Raw genomic sequence first — 14,287 nt, forward strand, 5'->3', positions numbered from 1 at the left:
CAAATGACAGCTTTATCTAAACAGGATATGCTTTTAAGTTCTAAATATTGTTGCTGGTCAGTTGCTCTCTCAGTGGCTGACAGGACACTTATGTGGTTCTGTATATATAAACTCTGTAAAGAAAAAACAAGGGAACATGTACTGATGTTATACAATTATGTGGATCAATTGGCTGAGATATGAAGAGGTTATTAGTGTCGTTGTAAATGGTTTGCATAATCAGTCAGAGCAGATGTTGTGTTTCTGACTGAACAAATATAGATCAAACTATCTCTGGCGTCACCTTTGGGAGTGAATGAGACTGAGCGAATGGCTGGTTATGTCACTGTGTCACCACTGCATCCAAATGACCACAGGGGTGTTCCAAATGTGTTAAGAGATTTGAAAATGAACCACGATAATCCCTTGTTCCTACTATTCCTTAATGCAGTAACGAACCAAGCAGTCGAGACGCAGCCCACAGCTTTCCAAGTGTCCCCTCTCAAAGATTCAGCTCTATTTATAACGCTGCCTTCACTTCTTGCACCTGGCCTGACTGAAAGAGGACCCGGTCATCAGATATCGCTCCCTCCTATGTACAACGGACGCATAAACCAGATTTATAACATTATACTTTGCAGTGACGAGTATAAATGCGTACTGTAACATTATATAGTATCTCTGAGCTCACACTTTAACTTCAGAGGTATGTGCTCTTTGAACTGAGGCAAATGGATCCTCTATCTTTATCGACATCTCTGAATATCGCTACTAACTCTTTTTTTATTTGATTTATATCTTTTATTCAAACAGGCTTGTCCCATGTGTTCCACGTGCAAACAACTGAAACAAATGCAATCCACTGCATCTTTGCTTTTGACCAATTTGGGACGGACACAATTAGACAAGTATACGTGAGAGTTCAAAATACATCTTAGCACAAGTCCTCTTGCGACTTCAGCCACATGAAGCATTTGCAATCCTATTTTCACTGCAGCAGTAGAAGAACCAGCCTCTCCAGCTCCTCGTCTTCACAGCAACAGTGTTTACAACTAATTTACATCATTGTCTCTCTTTGATCAACTACTTAAAGTTTGTACACTTTTTATTGCTGCTCACTCATTTTTGTTTCAGTCTAGTATAGTTATATTTCCCCTTTAATCTGACTTATGGTCTTAAATCCAAAAGCCACTTCTTGCTCACAGGCCCTGGAGGAGTCCAACTATTTCAAACATATAATTTGGTGTTCTTTGGAAAAATCTTGCAGCAGACACAGCCCTCTGAAAGCACCACAGTTTTTCCCTCCTGGGCTGAGAAATGTATTGCAGAAATGACCGAAGACATGATGACTATTTCAGTAATAAATGATTTCACCTGCACAGAAATCAGCAGCAGCAAAAAATAAATAAATAAATAACAATAATTGGCCAAAGAGCAGGAGAGAGAGTGTGTGTCACAAACCTGCTAATGTGTAGTCTTAACAAGACCACAATGAGCGCTCACTGTGCCAGGATTCTCAGGCTTATTGGCAGACAGAGAACTGTCATAGTCTGAATGTTGGACATTAGGGCAGCTCTTTCTAGGATTAAAGGATTAGCTCTGAATATGTATTCTTTGTTGTAACACTGACGTTGGCATCATTATGCTTTAATAGTTTAAAAACATCCACAGCTTGACAGAGGGCAGGGAGGGCATTAAGGGCAGCTCTGTGGATTTTAGAAGTCCTGCAGGTCCAGTGACAAATGCCATGTCTCCATTTGTGCAGACTCCTCTCAGATATATAAATATAAATGTGGAGAGGCGGGGCCTCCGGGACATCTCCCCAGGGATATGATAGCCCCATAATTATTTGCCGTAGCAGAACGTGAGTAGGGGAAGCCATATCCCAATTTAGCAGCAACTGGTGCTGGTTATTTACAGGCATGTTCCACTGACTATCAGCAGGATTTAGGAGTCAAATGTATTTCATAATTAACTCTATAGTTGAATATTATATATAATATTATATTTACTTATACAATTTTAATGTATAATTATTCAAATACATCTTCTTTAATTTACTTAAGTGGAAGCATTTTTTCCATACACAACTGTTTCACATTTCATTTCAAATACTTAGAACAGAATTGACTGACTTGTGGTCTTGCATTCAGTTATTTCTTATAATATGAATTGTCTGTAATGGTTCAGTCCTCGTTCTTGGGTGAAATGAGCTCAAAAGAAATGTTTGTTTGGCTGTTTATCTACCGCAATGTTTCACTGACACAGTCTTGTTGACTGGTGCCCTCTCTGATACAACAAGGCCCCGCCACTTTGACACATGTCATTCGGTGCAGTGCTAAAACTGTCAGCAGACCTGTAAATTAGCCTGACTTAATGGCAGCTGGCTCTCTGAACTACTTAGGGCACACCACGGTGAGCTCTAAGGCAGTTCAACATGTAACAGTTTCCTCATGAAGGATTTACCCAGAATGGGAGAATTCCAGGGTGGTGAAGGTCACATTCTTCAGCTGCAGGTGCACAGTGAGGAGGCCAGTGAGGAGGCCAGTGAGGAGGCCAGTGAGGAGGCCAGTGAGGAGGCCAATGAGGAAGCCCGTGAGGAAGCCCGTGAGGAGGCCAGTGAGGAGGCCAGTGAGGAAGCCCGTGAGGAGGCCAGTGAAGAGGCCCTTGAGGAGGCCTTTGAGGAGGCCCTTGAGGAGGCCAGTGAGGAGGCCCGTGAGGAGGCCCGTGAGGAGGCCAGTGAGGAAGCCCGTGAGGAAGCCCGTGAGGAGGCCAGTGAGGAGGCCAGTGAGGAAGCCCGTGAGGAGGCCAGTGAAGAGGCCCTTGAGGAGGCCTTTGAGGAGGCCCTTGAGGAGGCCAGTGAGGAGGCCCGTGAGGAGGCCCGTGAGGAGGCCAGTGAGGAGGCCAGTGAGAAAGCCCGTGAGGAGGCCAGTGAGGAGGCTCGTGAGGAGGCCCGTGAGGAGGCCAGTGAGGAGGCCAGTGAGGAGGCCCGTGAAGAGGCCCGTGAGGAGGCCAGTGAGGAGGCCAGTGAGGAGGCCAGTGAGGAGGCCCGTGAGGAGGCCAGTGAGGAGGCCAGTGAGGAGGCCCGTGAAGAGGCCCGTGAGGAGGCCAGTGAGGAGGCCAGTGAGGAGGCCAGTGAGGAGGCCCGTGAGGAGGCCAGTGAGGAGGCCAGTGAGGAGGCCAGTGAGGAGGCCAGTGAGGAGGCCAGTGAGGAGGCAAGGAATAATCTGTCATCTCCGACCTGTAAATAAATTACATAATTCACTAGCCACTAAAGTTCTACTAGCCACGAACGCACCACTGAGTACTGGCAGTACTGAGGTTCAAGTCAATTGTGTACAGCAGTTGGAGATTTAATTTCACAGATCAATAAGTTAGCATTTTATGGACAGTTTTAGGACAGCTCTGATGATAAGACAGAGAGTCCTGAAAGGGGAGACATGCAGCTGCTAAGAGTGAAAGACAGTTCTGAGGGAGAGACAACAGTGAGCGACGGCTTCGAGGGAGAGACAGCTCCGAGGGAGAGACAGCTTTGAGGGAGAGACAGTTCTGAGTGAGAGACAGCTCTGAGGGAGAGACAGCTCTGAGTGAGAGACAGTTCTGAGTGAGAGACAGCTCTGAGGGAGAGACAGCTCTGAGTGAGAGACAGCTCTGAGGGAGAGACAGCTCTGAGGGAGAGACAGCTCTGAGTGAGAGACAGCTCTGAGGGAGAGACAGCTCGGAAGGAGAGACAGCTCTGAGGGAGAGACAGCTCTGAGTGAGAGACAGCTCTGAGTGAGAGACAGTTCTGAGTGAGAGACAGCTCTGAGGGAGAGACAGCTCTGAGTGAGAGACAGCTCTGAGGGAGAGACAGCTCTGAGGGAGAGACAGCTCTGAGTGAGAGACAGCTCTGAGGGAGAGACAGCTCGGAAGGAGAGACAGCTCTGAGGGAGAGACAGCTCTGAGTGAGAGACAGCTCTGAGGGAGAGACAGCTCTGAGGGAGAGACAGCTCTGAGTGAGAGACAGCTCTGAGGGAGAGACAGCTCTGAGGGAGAGACAGTTCTGAGGAAGAGACAGTTCTGAGGAAGAGGCAGCTCGGAGGGAGAGACAGTTCTGAGACAGTTTCAGGGAGAGATTCCTCTGAATGAGAGACAGCTGTGATATCTTAGATACATCATTAGTTGTCTTCTGTGATTGCTGCTGAATTCTGTTTCCTCCTCTTTCTCTCAGTGACTGCACACAGGGAGCACGTGCACGGCCGTGTTAAATATTTGTGTGCTGGTGCCACAGACTTGTGCGTGTTTACTTTCAGTACAAGTCCATATATGGCCCTGCTACGCATCAGGACCGGTGTCTGTAGGTCCACAAAACATCCATAAAATGTTTCCAATGGAAAATCTGTGAGACAGCTCTGAGCGTGAGACCATCCTGAGGGAGAAACATCTCATAGAGTTAGTGTATTTATTTCATATTTCATAAAGTTCGGTTTTGGGATAAATCTGCCCTGCTACAGAGGACAGAAATGTGTTTATTTGTACTTTGTGGTTAAACCCTCCGAATGTTATGTGTCAACAATATAAGGAGTGAAACCTGATTAATCTTTATCCTGATAATTAAAGAAGAATTACTGCATTACTCTCTGGACAATAAAGATACTTGCAAGTTTATAGCACATATACACACATTATTTTGTGAGTAGCAATCTCCAAATACCACTTTAGCTTTTGAAAAGGTATAATGTCATATAATATTCATGATATCAAGTTATTTTTTAAACTCCCACATCCGAAGAGTGACGGATGTACCTACACCACAGTTTGTATGGTTAAACTACACAACGGTTGACACCATGGCCTTTAGTAAATTGAGTCTCTGCATGTGCAGCACAGGGCTATGACGAGATGGGCCGCCCGACCAACTATGTTGACCTAAAATAGTCATGTGATGTAGTTTAGGAAACCCTCCTCATCTTAGGCTCACATCCGGCAGGGAGAGGAGCGACTCTTAAATCATAGTAAGTAAGTGTAAATGTTTGATTATTATAAGTTGCACACTGTTGAATAAAGCACAGGGAGACGTGGTTTGCACTGTTCCTACAAAAAATATATTTGTTTTTCTGTGGTGGTCAGTCAGGTGTTCCTCTGGATCAGGTAATACTGACCAGGAGCTTTTGATGTGTTGGACATCCAGGTACTACATTGTAAGTCAGTAAACATGTTTTAGAAACGCATCTTTTTGTCTAATTTGTGGGCCTATTTTCACAACAAAGTGACCATAAGAGAGCTTGATGTAGTAAAGACAAGTTTGGTGCAGCGTCTGGGCAGAGAAACAGAAGAGAAAAGGCACATCCACTATATCCTTATTTGGAGTCACACATAGTCTTTTTCTCCTTTGAGCTGTATTTTCTGGGAACATGGACAGAAACAAAACATCACTAAACTATACTGACATCTACTGGTTAACATGTGATGCTACATAACATTTCATTAACCGGCAGTTCATTCTTGTAAATGTATTGCAACACTCTTAAGTATAACTAAGTATACGTATACCAAACATACATCTGTAATGGTGCAGTTAAATAGGTCTACTCATTTGAATCAAGATTTTGGGCAAAGCATCCAAAACTCACCAAGAACAATACACTTTTTGTAGTCTGCTGCATTCTTTGAACAATCTTGGTGCCAATTTCAGGGGTGCAGGAAAACAGACCCTGCCATGAAGTCTCTGTGCTGCCCAGTGGTCGAGTGGGGCAGCAGAACGCATGCCAGGCTCCACGGGCAGCCGGCCGCAGTGTCCTGAGTTTGAATCCCTCCCTTCTCTCTCACCCCCATTTCACTCTCACCTGTCCGGTCTAATAAAGCCTGCGGGCCAAAAAATCCTTTAAAACAAAACTCTGATGTCTCCACTGTGCCGGTCATGTCACCCCGCTGAGTGATACTAGTGGTCTTTTCCCCCCTCATTTTTTTTTTTATTTTCAGTTTATACAAAAAATACTTTGTCACCAGATAAATATCATACATACAGTACATCATCAAGTGAGAAAAAGCAAGTACAACACGGAAAGCTTCTACTGCAGTGACTACTCGTGATCAGTCTCACATTTACTCGTAACATGTAGTAAGGAGTTATAATGGAACTGGTGGTTAGTTGGACATTTCTGAGGAACACTCTAATACAAACCATCACATGCTCAAAGCAGTATAATTTATGGAGCCCTAACTGGGCCAATCAAAACATCCGAAAAGCATCAGAACAAACATCAAAAGGCAAACAAAAGGGTGTTGAATCTTGTCTGTCCTGTTCGGCACAAGAGCAGATTATTTTAATAACCTGTTGGCAAATGTACTATGCAACATGGAATATCTAGAATTTAATTGAGAATATTTTATATAATTGAGTTTTTTATGGACTGACCTAAAGACATGTCTTGCCAGTTTCACAACATTTTTAAATAAGAAAATATATTTGCCAATGTGTCTGTGAACATCTGGTGTGTGATTGTGTGTGTGAATGGGTGACTGGCTCCTTGATGTGAAGCGCTTTGAGTGCCTTGATGATAGAAAAGCGCTCTATAAATGTGACCATTATTTACCATTTACCACCTGGGCATTTAAGTTAACCTGCAATTAGATGCAATGTATTGAAACCAATCAGAAACATCTTGGAACAAGTCAAAAAGTCCATCAAATAAATAAGTATACCCCCCATACTTAGTGCACTGTGTAACTTTTCTAGTGGAGGATACGCCACCTGTTTGTCTCCACACGCACCATCAGTCAGAGTTACAGGTCTGATCTGTGGAGAGGCTACTCACTGTAAGAATGCATGTTTTTCAATAGAAATACAAGCATCTGTAATTAAATAAATGTAAGATAGATGCTTTCAATGCCATTCTGTGGAGCATTCCAGGCAAAGCGTTTTCCATCAGAAAATGTACACTTTGCAACTTAAAGATTCAAATTCTCAGTTCTACTTTTTTGAACTCATCTTGTGGTCACTTTTGAATACACATTTCCATTTAGACAGAGGAAAACCCTTGATACCATAGATATTTTTCCGTGAAGAAATTTCCATGAAGGTTTCTTTTAAAACTTTTGCAACGTGCCCTCGCCCCCGTCGACCTCATGGACTCTGACTGCGGCTTTCAGTGCAGACTCAGGTAAGGCACTAGTAGACAGAGCCTTTACACTCAAATTAACTCAGAATACACACCCAGAATTTTAACGTCACCATAACGTGTACCTATAAGTACTTCATACAGCGTTGTACATTTACCTCTGCTTCATAAAGGGCATTACAGTGGTCATAGTGGAAGCCTTCTTCAGTGCTCAAGCTTGTGTAATGTCCATTTACATACAACTAATATAGCTACCAAAGACATCACAACTCATACAAAGGCTGTGTGTGGAAGTACAGTCCTGTAACTTATTTATATTTCATACAACCGTTTGGACAGGCCTAGGAGATGGTCACTGTCTTCAAAGTCACTCTTCATTGCAATTACTCACTGTTTGATCTAAAGCTTATTTGAACTAAAAGACTTACATAAATATTGCACCATCAAATTCACATTTCAATATCAGTGCCGTTCTGGTTCAAAGTACACAACTATTCTACAGTGGTTCCTGACTAGTCCTGCAAATTTATCGTTGATCATTCACTTTCTTCTCAAGTCCATTCGGGAGTTTACTGTGGTGGTTTGTGAGGATATAAAGCCAGTACATTGTTATCTACAACTATAATAACCATTTAAGTGTTGGGCTATGCGGTATATTTATGCGTTGTATAAGTGACAGTATAGCCATTATTTCCTATATACTCCCCTGACCCACTATTTAAAAGCACTTCTTTATTGGTTAGTAGCTGCTTTGATATGTAAAGATATTATAATACATGCAAGCCTTACCTTATATGTATCCTTCATCTATTTCGCAAGTTTCTATTTGCTTCTAAACATTCAAACCTCCCGATAAATGACCCACGTCTGTAATGTCCACATCACAACACCCGCCAGCCGCATCAGACACCCTCATACATCGCTGTCTCATCATGACAAAATGTACAAACTGTCTTCAGATTCAGTTCTCAGTGTTCTTTCAGATCCCCCCTCCCTGCTCTGTCCAAACCCGTGTGAAAGTGAAGCGCTCTGACCCACGCTCATCCCTGATCCTCCCGGAGCTCACTGGGCAGGAACTTGTACTGCTGCTGCCGGATCTGTGCCAGCTTCTTACGAGCTTCCTCCAGCTCGCGCTCTTTCCTCAGCATCTCCTCCTGCGCCGCGATGATCTGAGGAAAATATGATGAAATATGAGCTGACTGAATGAAATATTCTTATTGTTAGCTTGTTCGCTAACAACAGGGGGCGATAGGGGGCACTTTGCCTCAACCCCCCATAATACTTTATCCTTTGCAAAGATTGGAAAGTTTTGTTGTTGTTCTGTCTATCAGTTAATATTTATTGTTTATATAAATGGATTGAAAGTTAATGGGAAATATTTTATTCTTCTCTCAATTTTTTAAGGCCCTTGGAATAGTACAATGCACACTCTAAACAGAACTATACTGTATAAATCGTGATTCTAATCGCAAAAAGTGCAAGTAATTTTTCTTTATACTCTGAAACAGCTTATTCAAGTGTGTTGAATGTGCTCTCAAAATCTGTTCTTGCAGGATTCATTATTAACCATTGACACCACTTTACCTGCTGTAATTCCAAATGTTGTGTGTAAAACCTCTTAGTGCACCTTTTACTACGTAATTATAACCCTTCTGAATTTACATAAGCAAATTACACATTTTGGAGTTGTTATGAGTAATATGACTTTCAATATGACCTATGTGTTAATTATTTTATATTTTCTTTTTATAATTAAATATTTATTGTATAATTTAACGTATGACGTACCTGAGCAATGCCTCCAACAAATCTGGTCTTGACAACCACACTGTCATCTTCACTTTTGTCAAAAGCAGCTTTCTGTGCAGCCTTCACCAGGCTGTCTGAAGCTCTTTTTACCGCATTTCCCGCAGCCTTCGCAGACACACGTTTGTCAGAATAACCAGTCAACATGCAACAAGATTTTCCTCTTGTTTTTAACGCATAGTACCTGTAATCTTTTGACAGCCTCCGACTGCTGGTCTGCCTTCACTTTACACGCCACGAGGAGCTGAGCTGTGGAGGCAGCCACCTGCTTAGCTGAGCAGATGAGCTTCTCCTCACTCGCATGGCCCTGCACCGACGCGTTGGCAGATTCACACAGGTTACTCGTAGCAGCTGCAACCATTCGTGCCTGTATATAAAATATGTTTAATGTGATTAGCCAGAAAGACTTTCATGACTAAATATACTTGATCGTGCATTAATATTACAGCTGATATAAGCCCTTGCGACCACTGGCCATCTTCCACTGCATTTGCTTGGTTGGATCCCACCTATAACAACAACATCATCCTTTTGAATGACCATAACCATAATGCATGTAGAAGTGTGCTGGTTGTGTGCGCTGACACTAACCTGGCCTTGCATTACCAGCTCCCTCTGAGCGGCAGATGCAGATTTCACTAAAGCACTGGTGGCTGCTGCGATGGACTTTGCAGCTTCCAAGATCTGTTCTTCAAAATTCAGTGTTTCATCTGCTTGCTGTGGACAACATCAGACAGTACCAGTAAGACATAAAGATTTTTAAAGGGATTTAAACAAAACAAGCCTTAAATTATTAGGTCAAACAAGTGTGTATACTTTTTACATCAAAACATTTCCTCACATTACCTTTAATCAACAAGGTCAGTATGGAGGTTTGTGTTTTGAAAATCTTTCCTCAGTTTTTCTAGAGACCTTACATGATTTAAAATGTTTACATGCCATTTATTCTGTCCATATGCTAAACTGTACGTAACCAACGTCATAGCCACTTATAGTACATACTAGTTTTCAGCCGTATATTTTATCTAGTTTCTATTTACCTGTTGCAACATCGAAATTTAAAATAAAATAGAAGGTTCTATTCAGTTATTACATATACTGTAAGACACATTTTAGACATTGCATTAATCGCTCACTCCCCACTGTCAGTTGAGGTAAGTCACATCTGTAGTAACAGCCGCTCCTTAGCTTACTGACACAACAATAGCAGACAGTATGTCGGAATAAATCTTCTTTTATAAAAACAACATTTCCACCACTTGAACCACTGCACAGAACCCAGAATATGTGACCGACTGTAGACCACCCATTACACGATCCACGACGGAAAAAACCTCAAAAGACGACCCGCCACAGAGCGGCTACGCGCGGCCCTTTCTCTGTGAACCCACAACATGCAACTGCACAACACAGAGGAACACGAGGCTGGAGACAGGGCGGGACACTGTAGGAATATGTTTGATATATAGTTGGACTGAATAACAACCTAATATATCAAACATATCAGACAGAGCCCTGCAGAGAAGGCATCCATGTCTACAACGGTTTGGAAAGGGAGACGAGGTCGGTGGGGACATGCATGGGGTGAGACAGACCCTTTCCTTCGGGAGGAGAGACAGGGAGCATAAAAGACAAGGAAGAGAGACAAGAAAAGAAGCGTCTGATAAACAAAGTACAAACAGTGAGCATAAAACTACGGCTCCACGTCTAAAAGCCTCTGCGATCAGCATTGAATATGGTGTGCTACCGTTTATACATCCAAAAAGTCCTCTTACCAGACTAATAAATTAAATTACTCATTATTCTGTTTGTTTGTTTAGCCATTCAATCTTTATTTAAGTAGAAAACCCACTCTTTTACACTCATCTCTTTAACAAGGTAGTCCAGGCAATACAGGGGACTTTTTTAGTACCAGTGGACCCAAAGAATACCTACACAAACATGCAAAAGTTTACACAAAAAAGGCCCTATCACAGGACCTTCTTTCTGTGAGGTAAGATCGCTAACTGCTACGCCACCGTGTCACACAATAAATACAATCTGAAAAGTCACAAAAAACATAAATGAAGCCAAATTTGAAGTAAAAACTAAGATTTAGAATTAATTTGTGGCTGAGCTTTTATCACTTTTAACAATATTCTTGGTGTACATACATTTTAAAGAGCACACAGGACAAGTGTCACAAACAACAGACTGGCACTTTACAAATAATTTCCAGATGTAAAACAAGAGACTGTTGAATTATTTAATAAAATTGGGAAAACCCTGTTGAAACTGGACATATCTACCCTACGTCTCTCTGTATTACATTTCAAAGATCTTGGATTCTTGAATTATTGGTTTACGGTTGTGTTTTGTTCACCGGAGGCCGTGTTTTGTCCTGTACCTTGGGCTTCTCTCTCGGTTTGAGCTGCTCCAGTTTCCTGGCGGCAGCTTCAATTGATGCGGCTGCTCCCAACAGCTCTGTCTCTGCGATGGCTGTAGTTTCCTCTGTGTCGACACACTCTGATCCTGAAAGAGAGGGAATTCTGTAAGGGACTCCCGGAAAACTGGGAGAAACTGAGCTAAGTTTAGAGAAGGTCAAAATCAGCCAAGCAAAGTAAAGGGTCATGTTGGAATAAGTCATATAATCAAAATCAAAATAACCTTGATTTATACAGCAGATTTTATAAACAGAAGCAGTTTATAAAGTGCAGCACAAACAGAAAACTAGAAAACCAACAAAATGTTATATAAGTGCTAAAGTAGATTTGACTGATCCCAAAACCATGAAGTCATGATAATAACCAAAATAGAAAAAATAAGTTGAATAATATAGCCGCAAGCGGCAATGATCGGCCCTCGCCACGCCGCCGCCACACCGCCGCCACGCCGCAAGAGGAGGGGGGCGCTAACGCGCCCCAATTGTCCTTTTATTACGCCTACTGCTGAATCTGTGACGCTGTCACATCTTCTCCCCTTTGTTTTACCATCAAAAAGATATTTTATTTTGAATTCTTGGCAAAATGTGCGGCTTTGCCGCCCAGACACCGTGACTCTTTGAATGAAAATGTGGATAACTTTTGATGGTCTTGAAGATGAGTCTCACCAAATTTCAGGTTAATAGGGCTGACACCCTGGGAGGAGTTTGTGAAAGTCTAAAGTGTAAACATGAAAGGTTTCGGTCATCGTTACGGCAACGCCATAACAATTATGACATGAGTCATTGACTTTTTTGATGGGGATGCTAAAATTGAGTTGTGTGTCAAATTTCATATAATTTCGCAAAACTAAACATTTAACCTCCATATAAAATCTGTAGGGGGCGCTGTGGCGCCAAATGAATTTATTTCACTTCAAGTAGGTTTAGGGCAAAGAGTTTAACAACTGATTCTAATTTGACGCAATTCGGACTTTATCTGCGCAAACGGCAGAAATTTTAAATATGGGAGATTTCTGAAATTCTAGCTACAGTTTGCGGCTTCGCCGCTCAGAGACCGTGAGAGGTATCAATGTAATTTGGATAACTTTTGATGTCCCACTCCTCAGTAACATTTTCACCAAATTTCAGCTTTTTAGGGCCAACGCCCTGGGAGGAGTTCGTAAAAGTACGACGTTTGGAAAAACTCCGAAGTCATGTTTAGCCATTTTTGAAGCAATATGGCCGACATTTGGTTGGGCGGACGGCATTGCCGTAATAATATTTTTTACTTCTCTTGTCACCATCTACCTCTGCGCCAAATTTTATGATTCTACGATCAGATTTTTTTTGGGTCATTTCCCATCTCTCAATGCATTTTTGGTACATTTGGTGGCGCTGACGCGCCAATTTTTTTTATTTTAGAAAAGGGAAATAGCCAGAATGTAGAGAGGCACGATTTTTAGAGGTGTGCAAATTTTTGTGACTTTTCGTCAATGTTCACTGGGTGAAAAATAGGGGGGTTGGTCCCGAGAAGAAGAAAGAAAGAAAGAAAGAATAATATTTCGATGCGAAAACAATGTTTCCCATTTTTCAAATATCATAAACTATACATTTTCAGAAAGCGCTCGCGCTTTCCTACCTCATGGTGTGGGTCCCTGGTCACTGACGGGTACTTTCGATAATTTTGAGTGGGCTCCGCCCACTTTGTGTTTTTGGCCCTCTATACAGTAATAATGTTCAATTTTTGCATTACATGCTTATATGCACGGAACATGCAAGAGATGGGGAACGTATTCGTGAGCTACTTAGCGCAAATGAGTGCTTTATATGGGGATGACGACCGCTTCGCGGTCGTCATCCCAATGTAAAGTGCTCGTTTAGTGCGAACTTTTGCACGGGCTTCGCCCGTTTACAACGGTAATGTTCCATTTTCCTACAACTAATTAGTATGCACGGGGCGTGCATGAGTGGAGGAGTGCGTTAGTGAGTGTTTGGAAGTGGGCGAGCGCTTCGCGCTCGATTTCGTGCGCACTACGTGCGCACTTTCGCAGCCGTGCTTCGCACGGCCTTACGAGATTAATAGGCCTCTCGCCAGCTTGTGGCGCTCGGGCCTAAAAATAAATCCAAAGGAGCAGAATTCAGACTTTGGAAGAATACATTAACAATTGTTTTGTGTTTAAAGGCACTGACTAAAAGTTTGTCTAGTCATTTTCAAATCCAAGCGGTACCACTTTAACAACAACACCTTAGTTTAAAATGAACAAATATTAAGAATGGCTAGGTAACGACTCAATAGTTAGGGGTCAGGGTATTAATTAAGTAGTTACTAACCTCAGCAAAACAAACTATTAGTTATGCTTCATTAAGGTTATTGAAAGTGTATATACCATTAAATGTAATAGAAAATGATGATGAATGAATGGTTATGCAGATGGGTCTTGTTGGAGTGTTCATGTTGCAGATGGGTCTTGTTTGAGGTGACTCACCCCTCATATTCTCGGCGGCCTGGAGCAGCTCGGTCACACACATTGCTATTTGCTCTGAGTTCCTGACCAGCTGCTGCTTCTGCTCTGGACTGGGCCTCTGCAGCACCTAGGACAGAACCACACCTCTCAAAGGTGAGCTGGACTTGTCTCTGTATGTTCTGTTCTGTATTCATGAAAGGAAGGTCTTACCTGTAGGACCTGCTCCAGAAGTATGATGTATCCTCTCGTGCACTCAGAGCTGTACTGCAGCGCCTTGGCTCTCACGTCCTCGGTTACCTCAGGGTGGTGCGCCGCTCGCTGTAGTAAACATCACCAGGCACAAAACCACAGTAAGTGTCACTGCAGAAAACCAACAGCAGATTTGTTTTATTTGAATATAGTTATACAGGTTTGTCTCTTTTGTTGGCAAAATGAAACTGTTTAAAATAAGCTAAACAGTGCCTTCAGGTTGTCATATTTTTCTGCCTGTAAAATTTATAAAATTGTAAGCAAGGACCATTATTAAGTTGGAACAG

The 14,287-nt window shown here is 42.5% G+C and overlaps 1 protein-coding gene across 2 annotated transcripts in view; it reads right to left on the reverse strand.

Annotated features, from left to right (window-relative positions):
• Positions 1 to 8,083: 8,083 nt before the first annotated feature.
• Positions 8,084 to 14,287, reverse strand: part of tln2b (talin 2b) — a 43,246-nt gene continuing 37,042 nt past the window's right edge. For both annotated transcript variants that reach the window (XM_072436007.1, XM_072436006.1), the window contains exons 49-56: positions 13,962 to 14,069; positions 13,773 to 13,878; positions 11,272 to 11,396; positions 9,477 to 9,602; positions 9,332 to 9,394; positions 9,070 to 9,252; positions 8,868 to 8,993; positions 8,084 to 8,248 (exon numbers count right to left, since the gene is read on the reverse strand). In XM_072436007.1, coding sequence (XP_072292108.1) covers positions 8,120 to 8,248; positions 8,868 to 8,993; positions 9,070 to 9,252; positions 9,332 to 9,394; positions 9,477 to 9,602; positions 11,272 to 11,396; positions 13,773 to 13,878; positions 13,962 to 14,069 — 966 coding nt within the window. In that variant the 3' untranslated portion in view covers positions 8,084 to 8,119. The remainder of the gene's footprint in view (positions 8,249 to 8,867; positions 8,994 to 9,069; positions 9,253 to 9,331; positions 9,395 to 9,476; positions 9,603 to 11,271; positions 11,397 to 13,772; positions 13,879 to 13,961; positions 14,070 to 14,287) is intronic.

This window comes from Eucyclogobius newberryi, unplaced genomic scaffold, assembly GCF_026437365.1.
Source record: "Eucyclogobius newberryi isolate DKJ021-1_F unplaced genomic scaffold, fEucNew1.0.hap1 SCAF_7, whole genome shotgun sequence".
In the NCBI taxonomy this organism is placed as follows: Eukaryota; Metazoa; Chordata; class Actinopteri; order Gobiiformes; family Gobiidae; genus Eucyclogobius; species Eucyclogobius newberryi.